The 19,081-nt window shown below is 41.2% G+C and overlaps 1 protein-coding gene across 16 annotated transcripts in view; it reads right to left on the minus strand.

The window, feature by feature from the left end:
- EXOC1 (exocyst complex component 1) overlaps nucleotides 1-19,081 on the minus strand; it is a 62,845-nt gene that overhangs the window by 21,159 nt on the left and 22,605 nt on the right. For 9 of the 16 annotated variants that reach the window (XM_070048097.1, XM_008267842.4, XM_008267844.4 and 6 more), the window contains 6 exons: nucleotides 15,442-15,669; nucleotides 15,135-15,267; nucleotides 14,426-14,535; nucleotides 13,663-13,716; nucleotides 8,940-9,089; nucleotides 2,935-3,040 (listed from right to left, as the gene is read on the minus strand). In XM_070048097.1, the coding sequence (XP_069904198.1) occupies nucleotides 2,935-3,040; nucleotides 8,940-9,089; nucleotides 13,663-13,716; nucleotides 14,426-14,535; nucleotides 15,135-15,267; nucleotides 15,442-15,669 (781 nt within the window). The remainder of the gene's footprint in view (nucleotides 1-2,934; nucleotides 3,041-8,939; nucleotides 9,090-13,662; nucleotides 13,717-14,425; nucleotides 14,536-15,134; nucleotides 15,268-15,441; nucleotides 15,670-19,081) is intronic. The other 7 variants (XM_002717165.5, XM_002717164.5, XM_008267845.4 and 4 more) reach the window with 1 other exon arrangement.

Genomic DNA, 19,081 nt, shown 5'->3' on the forward strand with positions numbered 1-19,081 from the left:
AACACGATCATTCTGGAGGGAGCACAGCAGAACACTTTCTGGTGGCTTGTGGTGTCACGGATTTATGTTGATCAGTTTCACTGCACAGCCTGACACATTCTTTCATACAAGCCTCATTTCTTCAGTGGCCAAACAAGAACACAGAGCTAGTCATAATGCCAGTTAACTATGATTTGGGGCTCATGAAAAGCTTATGTCTTTTATCAGCAGCAAGTGAAAATACACAGGAAAGATGTCAAATGTCTTTATGTACCCCTATCTGAGCATCAGCTTCATAGAGGGCAAGGGCTGTGCTCACTGCTGCATTCCCCGTACTACAACAGTGCCTATCACGTGACAGATAACTAGTAGATGACCGGCAAACATTGACGGAGGCAATCGTCCAGCCAGCCCTGAATTCTACCTTGCATTCAAGACTCCCTTTGGAATCAGCCAGATTTCTTAGTTTAGTGGAGAAATGATGATAACATGATTTTGGCCCACCATTTTAAAGATTTCTGAAATCTTAGACAAACAGGAGGGAAAGCAGCAATTATGTAAAGGTATATATCAAGAGGCTAAAATCTCATATTAACATGTTTATTATCTTAACTGTACAAAGAAGAAAATGGTGATTTTAAAATAATTACTAAATTTTCTTTTTCTGCCATCTCATTATGCACATTTGTGGAATACAAAGGAAAAAACATCAAAACAGCAATCCCGGGTCGGGCTGGGGTGGGTCGTTTCTATATCTCTGGGGCCATCAAAGCAAATCCACCAAAAAACACAATAATCAACATAAAGATCTTCTCACAAAGATGATTTCCTGGCATTGTTAGCACACTACATTTTGAATCATTTGAACTAAGTAGATGTTAAAGATTTGAGTCAAGAGTTGTTGAAAAACAGAGGATTATACCCCTCAGAGGATTATACCCTCAATGACTGCATGTTTGGCCACACAGTTCCCCTTTGCGAGAGGCAGTCAATCTGACTAATCTTATAAGCATCTGGAAGCGAGGATTTTTCAGAGCAAGTAAAAAACAAAATAAATTTAATTACTTAATTTTTATTTCCTAAGAAGTTATCTTTCTAAAATTTCAGTTTTTATTTTAATTATTACTATTAAAAACAATTTGAATTGCTGAAAAAATATCTTTGAAAAAATTTACATTCCACCTTATATGGAACTTCTCAAGTCATCTGTATTTACCTTGACATTTATTTTTAAAATGCTAACAAGTTTGAGCTTCAAAAATGAACATTTTTATCATCTGCATTGTTTGTTTATTTTTTCCTCATAACTGATATTAAAATAACTGACACTCTAATTTGGTAATTTTTTATGCCACCTATTATCAAACATTATTCTGCCTGTTCCTATTTAATAGGTGCACAGAAAAGTTAAAATTTTAACATGTTCAAAACTATAAAAATGCCTTCTAAACCTGTATTTTGTGAATTAAAAATACTTTTAACAAGTTAAAAACTTCTCAAGCGGCTAGAAAAGAAAAAATTACATTTTAGATTAATGCAATAACATTAAAATACTATTATAACTGATTTAAGTTATATTTTTATTATTGAATTTATCTTAAAATGCATTTTATACTTTAAAAGCTATTATGATACTAGGATTAATGCTTTACTAAGCATATACTGGGAAAGATTTCCTTGTGTCTCCAGTTTCCATATGCTGAAGGAGAATTCTCTCAAAATACAACGGTTCACTAACAAGTGGTGACAAATGTACTTAATGAAAACATTAAACATGTAACTGCATTAATACTATGCTCTTTACTCAAAAAAACAAAAGCATAACATATCCACAGTGAAACATTAACAAGGATATCAACACACCGCTATTTAAGAACAATTAACCTTTAGGATGAGTTAGCATTTCTGTTTCCAAAAGCCTATTGCCCTAGATCTCATCAGTACCTTGTCAAAGCGAGCAGATACACACAAAACCAAACCATGTCAAATGTCTGGACTAGCACAATCAATGCATTCGTGTTAAACAGCCGGTGACTTAGAGAGTATTTACCTACTAAAGACAGTCTTCTCTGTCCTACAAGAAGAATGGAAATGCGTGCTGTTAATTCACATCCAGTCCTGCTGCCTGATGACTGAGGTGGCTTAGGGCATAGGCTCCCGACAACAAGCAAATGCTGAACTCATGATTCTAAAGGGGAGCTACACAGACACACCGAGGGGGACACAGGCCGCCGTTTAAGGCTGGGTTTTGACTTGAATAGGCACAGAACTCCATCCAAAAGGAACTCCAGAAATGGGGACATGCAAGAGCAGAATGTGGCCTCGGCAGTCGCCTTCCTCAGAACTTGATACTTTCGCTGGCTATTCTTTCAAATAACACTGTCATCCATTCAAAGTGTTTAGGAGCAACAAAAATTCACGTTTCAAAAAGATCTCTTAGAAAAACGAGGTACAGTCATTGAAGACATTTTGGCGGCATTTTTGTAGTCATGTGGCTGGGAAGAAACTACTTAAATTTTCTTTTTGATTCAAAATAGCCAGTGAGAAGTAAGAAGCCAGGAATAACTTTTATTTCTCTGTGGAGAGCAAGACTTTAGAGAGCAAGGACTTGCCCCCAGCTGGGGTCCTTTAGGGAATCCCAAACTCAACTCTCCACATCTCTTGGTCTCAACATCATCTTGTCTCTTGGTCTAATACTTTCTCTAACAGGCTGCACTTCATTTTCTCACCTAGTGCATTTCCTATGAATATATATTTTTAATTACAGCACAAAAACACAATTGCTGTCAGATTCACACCCTGTAGAAGTTTAGTAAAGAACATATTCTATGAAATACCTGGAAATCAAACCAATGGATTAGATCTTCTCCTTCATTTATTCCATTGTATCTTCTTCCACCTTGCTTAAAACCATTTTTAATAGGAAGACAAAAAAACTGATATGCTTCAGCTTACCAAACTTCTTGCTTTCTTTAGTTGTGCCAGTCATCTTGATCTTTGCAACTTCAAAGAAATCTTTGATCTCTCTTTCATACAGTCGGGACAAATAATCCATGTAATTCTTAAACCAAAAGTAACATGTGCTTCTTATTAATAAAATATATATATATAACAATTTTAATTTTAAAATCCCCCAAGACTTTCATGCTTGTTTTAAATTGTGTGTTCCAAAACTCTGATGCATTCACAGGGCATAGAAAGCAGGCTGTTTTCTTTAAAAAAAAAATTGAACGGGCATCATAACATGAACAATCTACAAAAATATGAAGCCACATATAAGCACACGTACATTTTATTTTTACACATGACCTGTTTTAAATATCGCGGCAGTCACACGGCACAGGATGTCAGAATCAGAGCAACCACGTTGTCTCAGGCTGCAAGGACAGCGCGGCATTCAGCGCCGCTGTGTACGCAACTGAGGAAGCCAACCCCTCAACAGGAGATGCTGAGCGGTGTCAATGTCTGACTGTGACAGTCAGTGCTACAGCAAGCTTTGCAAGCCCAGTGAATTGTGTCCTCGGAACGATTTTCTCAGAGTGGGGTTTCAGGGCGAAAGAGCACTGGTGTCTTAGCCCTTCCTCTATGCGGCCACGTTGCTTTACTCAACAGAGCCAACAGAATGAGGGACAACATTCAGCTTCATCCAGCCTTTGTCAGCTTGCAGTGTCACCTCAAAATGGGCTCTTTTCAGTCAGAATTTAATTAGTTCACCTCACAGTTTCCATAATTAGATAATCACTTATTTTAAAAGATTTATTTGAAAGTCCCTTTTTGATTCTATCAGCTAGTATTTGCAGACACTATTCTTATTTATGTGATCCCTTTGGTTCTTAGTCCTATCATTACGATCAATTGTGAACAGAAATTGATCACTGGGACTAGTGAGATGGCATTGGTACATGCCACCTCGATGGGATTGAATTAGAATCCCCTGGTATGTTTCTAACTCTACTGTTTGAGGTAAGTCAGCTTGAGCATGTCCCGAATTGCACATCTCTTCCCTCTCTTATTCCCACTCTTATATTTAACAGCGATCACTTTTCAGTTAGGTTTCAGCACTTAAGAAGAATTGTGTATTGATTACAGTATTCAACCAAAAGTATTAAGTAGAACAAACAAAAAAAATACTAAGAGGGATAACATATTAAGCTGCTCATCAACAGTCAGGGTGAGGGCTGATCAAGTCACCGTTTCTCATAGTGTTCATTTCACTTTAACAGGTTTCCTTTTTGGTGCTCAGTTAGTTGTCACCTATCAAGGAGAACAAGTGGTATTTGTCCCTTTGGGATTGGCTTATTTCACTCAACATAATGTTTTCCAAATTCCTAACAGGGATCACTTTTCAGTTAAAATTTAAACACCTAAGAATAATTGTGTGTTAATTACAGAGTTCAACCAATGGTACTAGAACAAAAAAAAAATACTAAAATGGATAAAGTATTACATTGCACATCCACCGTCAGGACAAGAGCTGATCAAGTCACTGTTTCTCATAGTGTCCGAGTTAGAGAAGGACAGAGAGAGAGAGAACTTCCGTCCACTGGTTCACTCCTCCCACTGCTGCAACAGCTGGGGCAGGGCCAGGAGCTTCTTCAGGGTCTCCCACAGTGGTCTCTCCCAAGTGGAAGAGGCACTTGGGCCATCTTCTGCTGCCTTCCCAGGGACATCAGCAGGGAGCTGGGTTGGAAGTGGAGCAGCCAGGACTCGAACCAGCACCCATATGGGACACCAACATCGCAGGCAGGAGACTTACCCACTGTAACAATGCTGGCCCCAACTAATTTTCTTAAAACCAATTCAATCCTCACTGATGTGGAAAGCATCTATTATGTAACATGCAGTTATTTCCCACACCGGCTTCTTGTCAGGAAGGACTCTCAACAATGGGAGACCATATATTCTGTCTCAAGTTACATGTCACAGTTTGACTACACTGGAATAAATCCATAGCAGAAAATGTCTATCTAGCAATTAATTTATTTTTTTAAGATTTATGTGTTTATTTGCAAGGCAGAGTTACAGAAAGGTACAGGCAGAGAGAGAGTGAAGTCTTCCATCTGCTGGTTCACTCCCCCAGATGGCCACACTGGCTGGAGCTACATGATCTGAAGCCAAGAGCCAGGAGTTTCTTCCAGGTCTCCCACACGGGTGCAGGGGCCCAAGCACTTGGGCCATCTTCCACTGCTTTCCCAGGCCACAGCAGAGAGCTGGATGGGAAGTGGAGCAGCTGGGACTCAAACAGGCACCCATATGGGATGCTGGTACTGCAGGCCAGGGCTTTAACCCACGATGCCACAGTGCCAGCCCCTCCTTCCTAATTCCTTTTTGTTTTAAAAGATTTATTCATTTGAAAGCCAGAGTTACACAGAAGGGGAAGCAGAGAGGCAGAGGTCTTCATCCACTGGTTCACTCCCTAATTGGCCACAACAGCTAAACAGCTAGAGCTGTGCTGATCTAAAGCCAGGAGCTTCTTCTGGGACTCCCACGTGGGTACAGAGGCCCTCCTGATTCCTTTTTTTAGATTTATTTTTACTTTTTTATTTATTTGAAAGAATTACAGAGAGAGGTAGAGACAGAGAGAGAGGTCTTCCAATCTGCTGGTTCACTCCCCAGATGGCCACAATGGCTGGAGCTGCGCCGATCCGAAGCCAGGAGCCAGGAGCTTCTTCCAAATCTCCCATATGGGTGCAGGAGCCCAAGGACTTGGGCCATCTTCTACTGCTTTCCTAGGCCACAGCAGAGAGCTGGATTGGAAGAGGAGCAGCCGGGACTTGAACTGGCACCCATATGGGATGCTGGCGCCACAGTGCCGGCCCTGATTCCTTTTTAATGAAAGTTCTGGTTTGACAACATTTCAGCAACCAAACCAGATTATGATGTAAAAACATAATCTTTCAAAAGCACAAACCACAGGATCAAGGAACATTCCGGGGAAACAACCCAATTTCATTAAAAAGCTCACAATCCTGTTAATCAAAAATATACTCTGAACAGAGAGTGATTCCATAAATCACTACTAGGTTGACTACAGTCTTGTTTCTTCACTTTAAATTATACTCATGAATACTGTATTATATATAAAGACAGGGCAATAATACTGAGAACACAATTAGGCAAAAAGCTTATTGATTACTTATTTGAATATTCACTAGGGGACAAAGCACTTGTTGGCACAGAACTCTTAAGGAGATATAATTTATGTTTAATTATTCAAAATATTAAACCTCCTAAAATTTCAAAAGGCAAAAAATTTCAGTAATGTATTTTTCCTTAAGATATCTGCAAATCAGAATTCCGCTGAATAAAACAAAACAAAATATAACACAACAGCAGAGTTGTAAAATACTTACTAGACTCATTGTGAGTAACAACAATAATCTAAACTACCTAGCCTACCTAATAATAATCTAAACTACCTAGCCAGATAAGATGTGTCAATACCTCAGAGGATGAACAACCTTTTTAAAAAGCATGTTTTAAATTCTAACTTTTAAATATTATTTATTTTAGGGGGTTTATGTCTCCTTTCTCAAATCTTAGTTTGAAAGAGAGGGAGCTCGGGCCTGAGCTGTGGTATAGCAATGCCAACATCCCACATGGGTGCCAGTTTTAGACCCGGCTACTCCAGTTCCGATCCAACTCCCTGCTAATATACCAGGGAAAGCACCAGAGGATGGCCCAAGTGCTTGGGACCCTGCACACAGGAGATCTGGAAGAAGCTCCTGATTCCTGGCTTTGGCCTGGCCCAGTCCCAGCTGCTGCAGCCATCTGGAAAGCGAACCAGTGGATGAAAGATCAAACTCTCTCTCTCTCTCACTCTCTCCCTCCCTTCCTCTCTCTCTTTCTCTCCCTCTCTTTCTGTAACTCTTTCAAATAAATAAATCTTAAAAAAAAAAAAAAAAAAAAAGAAGAAGAAGAAGAAATAGAGGGAGCCAGATCTTATTTCACACGGACAAATGCACTTCAACAGAAAGAACAAGAAGACGGAGAGGTAACAGCGTCAGAAATACGTTGACATCACACATTGCTAGGAACACGCAATTAGCCTCATTCTTAGTATCACACACATCACTAATCTCTACTCAACGCTTTGGGCTTCTCCTGAAACGTGAACCTGAGACATTCTGCCTCTATAATGGCAATCCCAGTGTTCTCACTCGTTCCAGGACACACAATTATTATTATTTATTAACACAGCTTATGCATTTCTTAGATCTTTTGTTTTAAACTTCAAATACACAAAAACTTATGGATAAAAAGATTTTAAAACCGAGCTGTTCTTCCAGACAGGAGTATCAGGATACTATTGGCTATTTACACATTTCAGTTAGATAGATGGCAATTCTTAAGCTCTGTTTTTTTTTTAAAAAGACACGATGTCTACTTACTAAACTGAAGCCCACAGCATAAATGCCACTGAAATACTGTCCCTGTCCTGTCACAATAGCCACTTATGAAATCTAAGAGTTTATCACTCCACGTCTTGAGTCTACCAACAGCCACAACTCAAGTCCACCTCCCCACCTCATGCACAGTAAAAACCTGACTCTTAGGGTGCTCTAGCTGCCCTTCCAGATGCGCCCGCCTTGGCTCACAGTGTTCCGGCCTCGCCAGCTCCGGACTGCTCAAGCACCGCTGGCCTGCCCTGTCCGAGAGCCCTGAGCTGTGCCCGCCAGGAACTCTCATTGCTCACATCCCCATGTGTGTCAAACCTGTGCTCAGACACCAGCTCTTCCTGACTCGCTTCCCTGCCCATCGTGTTTGACGTGGCAGCCTTCCCCATGTCCCAGCATTCCCTCTTCATTCTCCAGAGCTCTTAGCAACACCTCCCGACACACACCGTATTAACTGTTCTGTCTCTCTCCTCTAGAGTGCGCACAATGAGAAGCATGCCCCTGTCTCCTTCAAAGCTGTACCTTCAGCACCTATTACACTGCACGCACACGACAGTTACTCAAGAAACTCAATCCATTTTATGGTACGAAAGACCCACTAAGTCTTAGTCAGTGGTACCTACAGGCATCCTCACCCCAGGCCTAGAAAGGCTGCCATCACCCCACGCCTGCCGCTGGAGCCCCTCTCTTGGTTTATATTCTGTCTGGTCCTTCCGCTGTCTTCCTGGGTCCATGCTGCTTCACCTGAATTCTTACACTGGGCTCTGAAATCATTTTCCCCTCCAGTCTTCCCCTGTTGGAGAAATGCTGTCAGGCTACACAGCTGATCCCTTTCCACACAATTCCTCACTGCTCTAGCCGATGGGACTTCTGCTTCAGTCACACTTGCCCTCCTCTGGGTCCGCCCCGTGTCCCAGTGCTCTTCCTCTTGCTTCTGCTTCATCTGACCCCACTCGTGATTTGAAAACTCAACTGAAGTCCAGCGTCCTCCATGAAGTTACCCCCACGGCTTCAGGACTGATTTCCCGTCTCTCAACTGCTGTGTATTTAAACTCAGTTTCAGTTTAGCACTTATTTTTTGATTGTTTTATGTACAATTCTTCCCAGTCAGATTTAAAGATCCTGAGGCAAAGGCTTATTTGTCAAGGCACTGGTTCCTAGAATAGCGGCATGGTTGTTAATCGAGATGCATTGTGTACTGTCTTATCAGAATGGATCATAAATTCTTAGAAGGCAAATAGCTCACTCACATATCTTCCTACTCCCTAACATGCATAGCGCACAAAAATAAACCCTGGAAATAATTACAGCATATAACTAAACTGAATTATGCTTCAGGCTATGACATGACTTACTACTATTTTATATTGAAGTCCAAAATATAGATCTTCCTTATCAAGATAGACAAAATAAGTTTTATCCCTGGTTAATGAGTACTCAGAAACACAAAGAATTTCTGCTCTGCTAAGAATATATAGTATTTCAAACTTGGGGGCTGCATACATGACCTCTTGACTGTAAAAGATTAAAGTCTACACTCCGTAACTGATGGCTAACCCATACCTTTGTTAGTCCTTCATATTTTCCGTAATCTGTACTCTTGAGCCACTCCATCAGCTTGGCGTAGCGGAGCAAGTCTCTATGAAATGGATGATGATTGGGTAAAGTCAGTTCAGTGGAGTGCTGAGCAAGAGTCGAACTCTGATCATGACCCTAGAGTAAAGAAATAAGTAAATAAACATCACTGACAGTTCAAAGAAACACTGTTAGAAATGAAAATTCTAAACAATGTCCAAACATGGCCAAGCAAAATCAACAGAATAGGAAAAATAAAAACCAAGTACTTACATGTCTTCCATCATCCTGTTAATACCCACTAAACACTACAAGCAAAGCACTCCTAAGTAATGTAAGAATGGTACTCTGAGAAATCAGCTTCTCGTCCCACCTCCTACACAGGAGTTGGAAATGGATGCTTTGATCATGCTTGTCTCTCTCATGCATATATCATGATATATCTTACAACTTACTAAACAAATCTCAACACAGACTGCATTAAGACACTACATGAGGAACATTACTCATAGTAAACTACATTTATGATATTTGCTTAGTGTCTACAGTATTTAAAAAATAGATAAAGATACATAGGATATAGAATTTCAGAACTAAAAAGGATGCAGATGACTATATGTTGGGTTTTCCAGGATAATCCCTAATAATAACACACACATGACTTTGTTTTTAAACCTGGATAAAACTTCCACATAAATAAGTTAATAAGTTAACAAACAGTCTTAGGCAGATAACGATGGGAATTCTGCTCTGGAAAACACAGACATGGCAGACCGTCTGATCCATCCTAGATGATGAAACCAAAGCTGAAGGGGTTAAATGATTTCCCTAGTCACACTGGAGGAGTCATTTTAACCAGCTTCAAAAACTGGAACCGCCTGCCAGTTACTGTATACAAAAATAAAATCTCCCCAGTCCTCTTCCGACAGCATGCCTCTCCTTCACTGCTGCTGGGCCAATGGTCGTCACGGAACTCAAAGCCACTAAGAGATGGGAAGCCGGAAAGTGAATGGGGCACATTCCCCTGGAGAAGTGTAATTCCCAAGAAGAGAGGGCAAAATAAGCCACATTTAATTAGTCATTTTCACTCAATTTGACTTGTCTTGAGAATCAGAAGCTATTTGTTAGAATTTTGAGAAAATGTATTAAAATGACAAAGACTGTTAGAGTTTTGGGACTGGTTAACTAATTTCCTGGTAAAGTCATCTAAAGTTAATTATAAACATGTGTTATAATAGCTCCTTGCTGATGCACCTGAGAAAGCAGAGGAAGCTGGCCTAAGCTCCTGGCTTTGGACCAGCCCAGCTCTGGCTGGGGTGCCCATTTGGGGAGTGAACCAGTGGATGGAAGAGCGCTCGCTCTCGTTCTCTGTCACTCTCTCTATATATATAATCTCTGCCTTTCCAATAAATAAATAAATCTTTTTTAAAAAATATGGTATGGAGCTGGCTCTGCGGCATAACAGGTAAAGCTGCTGCCTGTGGTGCTGGCATCCCTAAGGGTGCTGGTTCGAGTTCCAGCTGCTCCACTTCTGACCCAGCTCCCTGCTAATGTGCCTGGGAAAGCAGCAAAAGATGGCCCCTCTACCTATGTGGGAGACCTGGAAGAAGCTCCTGGCTCCTGACTTTGGACTGGCCCAGCTCAAGCTGTTGTGGCCATCTGAGGAGTGAACAAGTGAATGAAAGACCTCTCTCCGTCTCTCCCTCCCTCTCTGTAACTCTGCCTTTCAAATAAACAAATTAATCTTTTTTTATAAAAAAGGTAAAACTCTATTATTTATGTAATTAAATACATGATGTTTTCTTAAAATTTTTCTTTTTTTTTTAAAGATTTATTTTATTTATTTGAAAGACAGAGTTAGAGAGAGAGGTAGAGAGTCCCAGCACTGGTTCACTCCCCAGATGGCTGCAACGGCTGGAGCTGCACTGATCCAAAGCCTGGAGCCAGGAGCTTCCTCCGGGTCTTCCACATGGGTGCAGGGGCCCAAGGACTTGGGCCATCTTCTACTGCTTTCCCAGGCCATAGCAGAGAGCTGGATCGGCAAAAGAGCAGCCAGGACTAGAACCGGCACCCATATGGGATGCCAGCACTTTAGGCCAGGGCTTGAACCTGCTGCACCACAGCGCCAGCCCCCCAAAATTTTTCTAAGACAAGCACATTTTATAAAAACTTCATTACATTTAAATTTTCACTAGCATATATATCCTTAACATTTGCAGTAAAATTTGCTAATCTGAACACCTGACTATAGCCAAGCACTGCTCTCAGTATTGAACAACATAAACATGTTAATCTTCCTAACAGGCCTCAGAGGTAGGTATTTTTATTATTCCCACAGACTGGATAAAGCAACTAAGGTGATAAAAAGAGCTAATGGGCTGGCGCCGCGGCTCACTAGGCTAATCCTCCGCCTTGCGGTGCTGGCACACCAGGTTCTAGTCCTGGTCGGGGTGCCGGATTCTGTCTTGGTGGCCCCTCTTCCAGGCCAGCTCTCTGCTGTGGCCAGGGAGTGCAGTGGAGGATGGTCCAAGTCCTTGGGCCCTGCACCCCATGGGAGACCAGGAGAAGTACCTGGCTCCTGCCATCGGATCAGCGCAGTACACCGGCCACAGCGGCCATTGGAGGGTGAACCAACGGCAAAAGGAAGACCTTTCTCTCTGTCTCTCTCTCTGTCCACTCTGTCTGTCAAAAAAAGAGCTAATGAACTTGTTCAAGGTCACTCAACCTGGAAGTGGCAGAGCCAGGATGGGGGACCCAGGATGTTTGACTCCTATGACCACACTTTAAAACACTTTGCTAGACTGACTAGCTGACAAAAATTATACATCTGGTCAAATTTTGAATACATTTTCAAGATTCAGGGAGTCTTCTCTTTTGACATAACTATTTTTATTTTCTTAAAGAAGAAAAAAATTGAGTAAAGTTTCAACAAATGTCTTAAGAACAGATTTAATCATAACAAAAATTTTAAAGATTCATTTATTTGAAAGAGCAATGGGGGGAAGGGCAAGAGGAGAGGCAGAGGGAGAGACTGAGAGTGAGGGAGGTATCTTCCATGCAATGGTCACTCTCTAAATGGTTACAATAGACAGCTAGGTCTGGGCCGGGCCAAAGCCAGGAATAAGGAACTCCATCTGGGTCTCCCACATGTGTGTCAGGAACTCAAATACTTGGCCCATTATCTCTGCCTTCCCAGCCACAACAGCAGAGCAGCTGGGACTCAAACTGGCACTCCAATTTGGGATACTGGTGTTGCCAGCAGTGGCTTAATTTGCTTAGCCACAACACCAGCCCCATTATTTCTTTGAAAAAGTCTTTTTTTGGTAAATGTAAAAATGGTTGTCTTGGTCAGTCTTCAAATTTTATTTCTTTTGATTTTCTGATTTTTGTTCTTAATTTGCTATTATGTTTACTCAACAGATTATTGCCCCTGGATTTTCAATATAATATTTATCATGTTACTATCCACTTTGCAATAAACTGCATTGATGAATTCAAGTCCTACCTTACCTGTGAATCCATCTGACTCCTTAAATCCTCAGTAATCTTACTTTTGCACTTATAAACCATGGGTCACAATTAACAATTTATTATATACATTGCTATAGGTCTTCAAGTAGATTAGTCTTAACTTCTTACAAGCATCTCCAGGGCAGGAGCCATTCCTCATTCTTACATATGGATGGCAGTAAGTACATAATAAGCATACAATGAAAATTTGGTGATTGGTAAAGAAATGGACCATAATATATTACTACATTTTTCCATGTTTCCTCTTTGCTACATGATCTTATGCACTGAATTCAACACAGAGAAAATCTTTTTCTTGACCTTAGGACATCCTCTTCCACCATCTTCAGCACATCCCACGTTGTTGCAACATTCTAGTTTTTAACATGCACCATTCACATGTAACAATACATTTTAAATTTGCAGAAATGGGAAGCATTCATTTTAAACCAAGCCATTAGTTCACAAGGCAAAGAAGCAAAATCATAAATAACTGCAGGTTATAACAAACAGGTAAGGGTACAAAAAGGACTACTGTTCACTGACTGGTGTTTTCAATACATCTATAAACTGTAGATAACTTCATCATCAACACTATCATTTTTAAAAACTGAGGAGTCATAGAAATTAATGCTATGGAACCAGTGTTGTGAAAAAATGTCAATTGGTATTCCCTACGTGACAGAATTTTAAATTTATTTTTTTCTTGATGCTTTTCAGTTCAAGACAAATGCTGAGGGGGTCTTCCCTGACTGCTCCCCACGCTTAATCAGGAAACCTGTCTATGCTACCACAGTACACGCAGCACAGCAGTTACCCATCCTGACTATGTCTGTCTGTCTCCCATCCCTGTTCTGGGAGCTACTAGCGGACACAATTAGTCTGTCATTTATGCCAAGTCACTGTCTACTACGCACCTCTATCACTGGCAAATAATTACGAAATAAAGGAAAGAGTAAACGAGTGAGTGAAAGAATGACAGGAAGAAAGACAAGCAAAATGAAATGAAATGCCTTTTTATTTTTTGGCCAAAATAAACTCTGCTATGGGACATTAAAACCAGCTACAAATATGGTTAATGGGTAGCTCAAATCAGTAAGCTAAGTTATAATGTATAAAGATTTTGCCACTAAGTTTAGCAGACTTTACTGGAAAAAAAAAATATAACCAGAGAAGCTTGAGCCAAATTTGATGTACTCACAGGAACCGAAAGAAAGTAGGACCTGTTATAGAGCTGAAGGAGGGCCTGAGTAAACTAATCAGAAATAAAATATAGTAAATACAATTGTTTTAGAACACTGTAATGTGACACCAAAGAAAGAACCCAATGCTTTCAGGTGGCATTTCCTGATAAACATTTCCCCCCCGATTTTCTTCACCCAATAACCCTAATAAAATATAGAGACTAAAAACATAAGAAATGTAATTTACTACACCGAATATTAAAATGCCTTCTAATCCCGTTAAGGTACTCCTAATACACATTCTGCATAGTAACATTCTTTCGCATATAAAGCTACAGACAAGGTGTTTATGTGATGATTAAGTCAGCTGAGATGTACAGTTGAGCTCTAGTCATTTCCCACAGGTGTACTCTGCATATAAGCACAGAGTGCCTACGAAACAGTTAAAACAACATACTTAAAAATAAAACAGGCCCAAAGGTAAACATATAACAATCGAACTTACTTCTATAAATGTCTAAATGGTATATGAGTTAATAAACATAGTTATTTATTTGATTTTTAGAATCAGAGAATTTCAGTTGAAAGGAACGAACCTGTCTATCTAATGCCTAAAACACATCTATGAACAAACATGCATGTATTTTAAAATCTTAAAATAAAAAAAAAATGAAGGAATCTACTGCAATGTCAACTGAACACATTAAATCCTTCATGAGAATTTAAAGTAATACATAAACAAGCCAGAGAACACAGCAGCTTTAAGAGTAAATGAATTACCTGCTGAACAAACACGTTGTTGAGGTGACTGGCCAGTCTCCGGGCAAAATGCTCTCTCAGGTCGCCGAAACGCTGCTGCTGCTGCTTGACTGCCAGAAGCATGTCATGGCCTGAATGTCAAGGACGTCTCGTGAATGATTTCAGGTGTAAAAGGACCCTTCACTCTTAACGAATGTATGGATAAAGCACCCACATCAAAACGCTGAACAACCAAGTTTTACTGGCTTATTCTTTTCTTCACAAAAGATAAGCAGGAGAAAAAACAACAGTGCATGCAATGGTTCTCAAAGTGTGGTCCCACCTGGCATCGCCTGGGAACTGCAGAAGTGCGCATGTACTGAATCTGGGGATGGTGCCTGGCCCCTGTGTCTTAGCAAACCCTCAAGGTGATTCTGATGCACACCCAATCCACAGTCTAGAAAAACTTACACTGTCTGGTCTAACCAAAGCATTTGCTTTGTGCTAGGTTCTAGGACAGTGCTAAGGAAAGCTCACACTGTTAACCAGAGTCAGTGGTAAGCAGTCAGAAGGAACTAAAATGAAGACGTTTCTAATGTTCACAGATACACTGATATACTGGAAAACAGGTGAAACTCATCTGAGTAGGTAACAACGTTACCCTTACGTCATTTGCTGCATGTACTCCCTGTCAAGCTCCTTACACCTCGTGCAGGCTGTCTCAGGAGCTTGGGGAGATTAGTGCACACACCTGGTCGAAGAGCCACGTTCATGCACTGCAGAAGGGCATCAGCAGCGTTGGTGCAGGCCTCAATGCCTCTGGAAGAAGCAAGATCTCCCTCCTGGAGGGCCTTTATATGACCTTTGGCCAAGTCCATGTGGTTCTGAAATATATGCAAATACACCATTTGCACACAAAATTTTGGAGAAATTTTAGGCGAGCTGTTACTTAATCCTATCACCTGGTCTTTGGAATTATTTTAAATCTTTAAATCAGAGCATTTTACAAACAGGCTTTATCTATCGTCATTTCTGTTGCTTTTATATATTGTACTTACCACAAGGAACTCTATCTCAGACAGGAGCTTGACGTTATTGGTGTTGCTAAGGTGGATGAGGTGGTTGCTCTCGGAAATCTGATCCATCTGTTCTTTCACGCTTTGGAGCATTTCCTCGTAGCTGCTCAGCTTCAATTCAATCTGGTCCACCTCCTTGAGAGCCTCATCCAGCAACTTCATCAGGATGTTCACTTGTTTCTCAGAGGCCATGATTGACTGGATGTTGGCCTACAATGTTAAAAACAAAAAAAACCACTTCGTGTTATTTAAGTGTGTAAACGGAGTATAAAGATGAAATGTTGTTTCCATGCTTTGCAAATTGACTAACAAAAATTGAAACACATCCAAACATCACTTTATGTTCGTGCTCCACTTCTAAGACAGCTTTTCATGAAGACGCACTGGGCTCTCAACAAAGGTTAGGAACCGTTACTTGATATTCTGTATTTCCTTAGTCTACAAGTAGGTTCTGTCCCAAAATGCACCGTCAGAAAGGGCACATTTCCACTTCCGTAAATTTAGGGGCATTAGGTCACGTCATACATCATCTCTAACACTTCTTCCATTTATACCAGCTACAGAAAATGTCCTATACTTCTTAGCATCTACATGAAACCCTAAATAAGTGTAAAATCATCTAGTTAGTATCTTAGTTCGGAGGGCGGCTGTAGTATGCCAGTCTTTGAAGGATACGTGGAACTAATTTATAATTGCAATCCTAACTAACAGGATACGGATAGATGTTCTTTTCTCTCTCATTTGCAGTGATTTTTTTCTTCAAGGCAAAGCAATAACAAACCACAATCCCCTTATCACTGTTTTCTAAGAGATTTCACTATTGATTCTGAATTCTCTGAAACCAGGAAGCTGCCAAGTCCAAACTTAAACTGCAAAACAATATGATGACCTGAAACATATATGCAATATTAATTAGAAACACAAATATAAATCACTAAGCTGTATTAAGAAGGCAAGTAACAGGGCCAGTGCTGTGGCACAGTCAGTAAAGCTGCTGCCTGCAGTGCCAGCATCCCATATGGGCGCCGGCTCAAGTCCCGGCTGCTCCACTTCCAATCCAGCTCTCTGCTATGGCCTGGGAAAGCAATAAAAGATGGCCCAATCCTTGGGTCCCTGCACCCACATTGGAGACCCGGCAGAAGCTCCTGGCTCCTGGCTTCGGATTGGCTCAGCTCTGGCCATTGCGGCCATCTGGGGAGCGAATCAGCGGATGGAAGACCTCTCTCTGCCTCTCCTTCTCTCTCTGTGTATCTCTGACTTTCAAGTAAATAAATAAATCTTAGAAAAAAAAAAAGGCAAGTAACACAGTGTAATGAAAAACTGGCACAAAGAACTGAAACAATATCACCACACCGTTGATGCTATGACTTACACATTATTTTGCATATTATTCAAAGTAACTCAACTGCAAGTACAAGTCAATCATAAGAGTCAGCAGGACTTGGAATCCACTGACACCTCCTCAGTAACAGAGCTGGAGTCTGAATCTGCCTGACAACTGACACTACATCTTGAGATTTCTTCTAGGCTCAGTTTCCAGTGGATTTGGTAAACTGATACTTACAATATTCATGCAATCTCTCTGGGTGTGAGATCACACAATTTCTGACCGTCTATGTGTAAAATCTCAAAACCTTAAAGTCTTTAAAATGTTCCTTATTCTCTAAGGGGTTTCTTAAGTATTTACTTTCTTTAAAATGAAAACAAACGCTGATGGTGTTTTTAGAGTTTTCTCACATAAGTGGTGCTGTGTGTTTGGATTACAGACTCAAACTGTGCATGCAAAGACAAGGTTCTGTCTGAAACACTACAGCAGAGAAGCCGAAGATCTTTTCTCCCTGGATCTCCTGTCTTCACCACACTTAATCTCCTCCCTTTCAGTAAAGATTTACTTATTTCAGTCTCATTTTTCTCTTTCTAATTTGGACCTAATTTTTTTCAAACCAGAAACGGGCTCTTCTTTGGCACTCACTGTCCTGAGGTGTTTCAGAGACTGGGGCATCGACACTGAGAATGCTTGCTTTCATTTATCACTTCCTGTCAAGACCCTCCCCAAATCCAGAACCCCAGCCAACCGCCCTCATGGGCAAAACAGAAATGGTTCCATCTTTTGACCAAGAATGGTGGAAAATGGGCAAATGATCTGAACATGTTTCTCAAAAGAAAATACATAAATGGCAAACAAATAAATGAGAAAACACTCAGCAATATTCATCGCTGAAAAAACAGAAATGAAAACTATAATGAGATATCATCTACCCTTCAGTTAGAATGTCTGTTATTAAAAAGACACACACTTACACACAGACACAACTCAACACCAAAACAAACAAACAAATGTTGGTGAGGAAGTGGAGCAAGGTGAACTCGCCTACACTTCTGGTAGGAATATAAACTAGTACAGCCACCATGCAAAACAGTATGGGGGGTCCTCAAAACACTAGATAGGAATCCCACTGTCAGGCATATATTCATACTGCAACACCATTCACAGTAGCCAAGATATGCAATCAACCTAGGGGTCCACTGTTGGATGAACAGATGAAATAAGGTACATATACAGAATGCAGTATTATATAGGCATTGAAAAATGAAATCCTGTCATTTGTGGCAACATGGATGGAACTGCAGGATATTTTAAGTGAACTAAATGAGACAAATAAAGACAAAGACCCTATGTTCTCACTGGTATGTGGAAGCTAAAAAGGTTGATCTCAGAAACAGAGTAGAGCAGTGATTATCAGAAGCCAGGAAGGGGCTGGGAGGAACAGGATGCAGGTGTGACGGTGCAGTTAGATAGGAGAAGTGACTCCTGGTGTTCCACAGCACAACAGGGTGAACACAGCTGGTGTGACGGTGCAGTCAGACAGGAGAAGTGACTCCTGATGCTCCATAGCACAACAGGGTGAACACAGCTGGTGTGACGGTGCAGTCAGACAGGAGAAGTGGCTCCTGATGCTCCATAGCACAACAGGGTGAACACAGCTGGTGTGACGGTGCAGTCAGACAGGAGAAGTGACTCCTGATGCTCCACAGCACAACAGGGTGAACACAGCTGGTGTGACGGTGCAGTCAGATAGGAGAAGTGACTCCTGATGCTCCACAGCACAACAGGGTGAACACAGCTGGTGTGACGGTGCAGTCAGATAGGAGAAGTGACTCCTGATGCTCCATACCACAACAGGGTGAACACAGCTGGTGTGACGGTGCAGTCAGACAGGAGAAGTGACTCCTGATGTTCTACAGCACAACAGGGTGAACACAGCTGGTGTGACGGTGCAGTCAGACAGGAGAAGTGACTCCTGATGTTCTATACCACAACAGGGTGAACACAGCTGGTGTGACGGTGCAGTCAGACAGGAGAAGTGACTCCTGATGTTCTACAGCACAACAGGGTGAACACAGCTGGTGTGACGGTGCAGTCAGACAGGAGAAGTGACTCCTGATGTTCTATACCACAACAGGGTGAACACAGCTGGTGTGACGGTGCAGTCAGATAGAAGTGACTCCTGATGCTCCATAGCACAACAGGGTGAACACAGCTGACACCCACTGTGCTTTTCAGAATAGTAGAAAGGATTTCAGGGGCTGGCGCCCTGGCTCACTTGGTTAATCCTCCGCC

This window comes from Oryctolagus cuniculus, chromosome 8, assembly GCF_964237555.1.
Source record: "Oryctolagus cuniculus chromosome 8, mOryCun1.1, whole genome shotgun sequence".
Classification (NCBI taxonomy): domain Eukaryota; kingdom Metazoa; phylum Chordata; class Mammalia; order Lagomorpha; family Leporidae; genus Oryctolagus; species Oryctolagus cuniculus.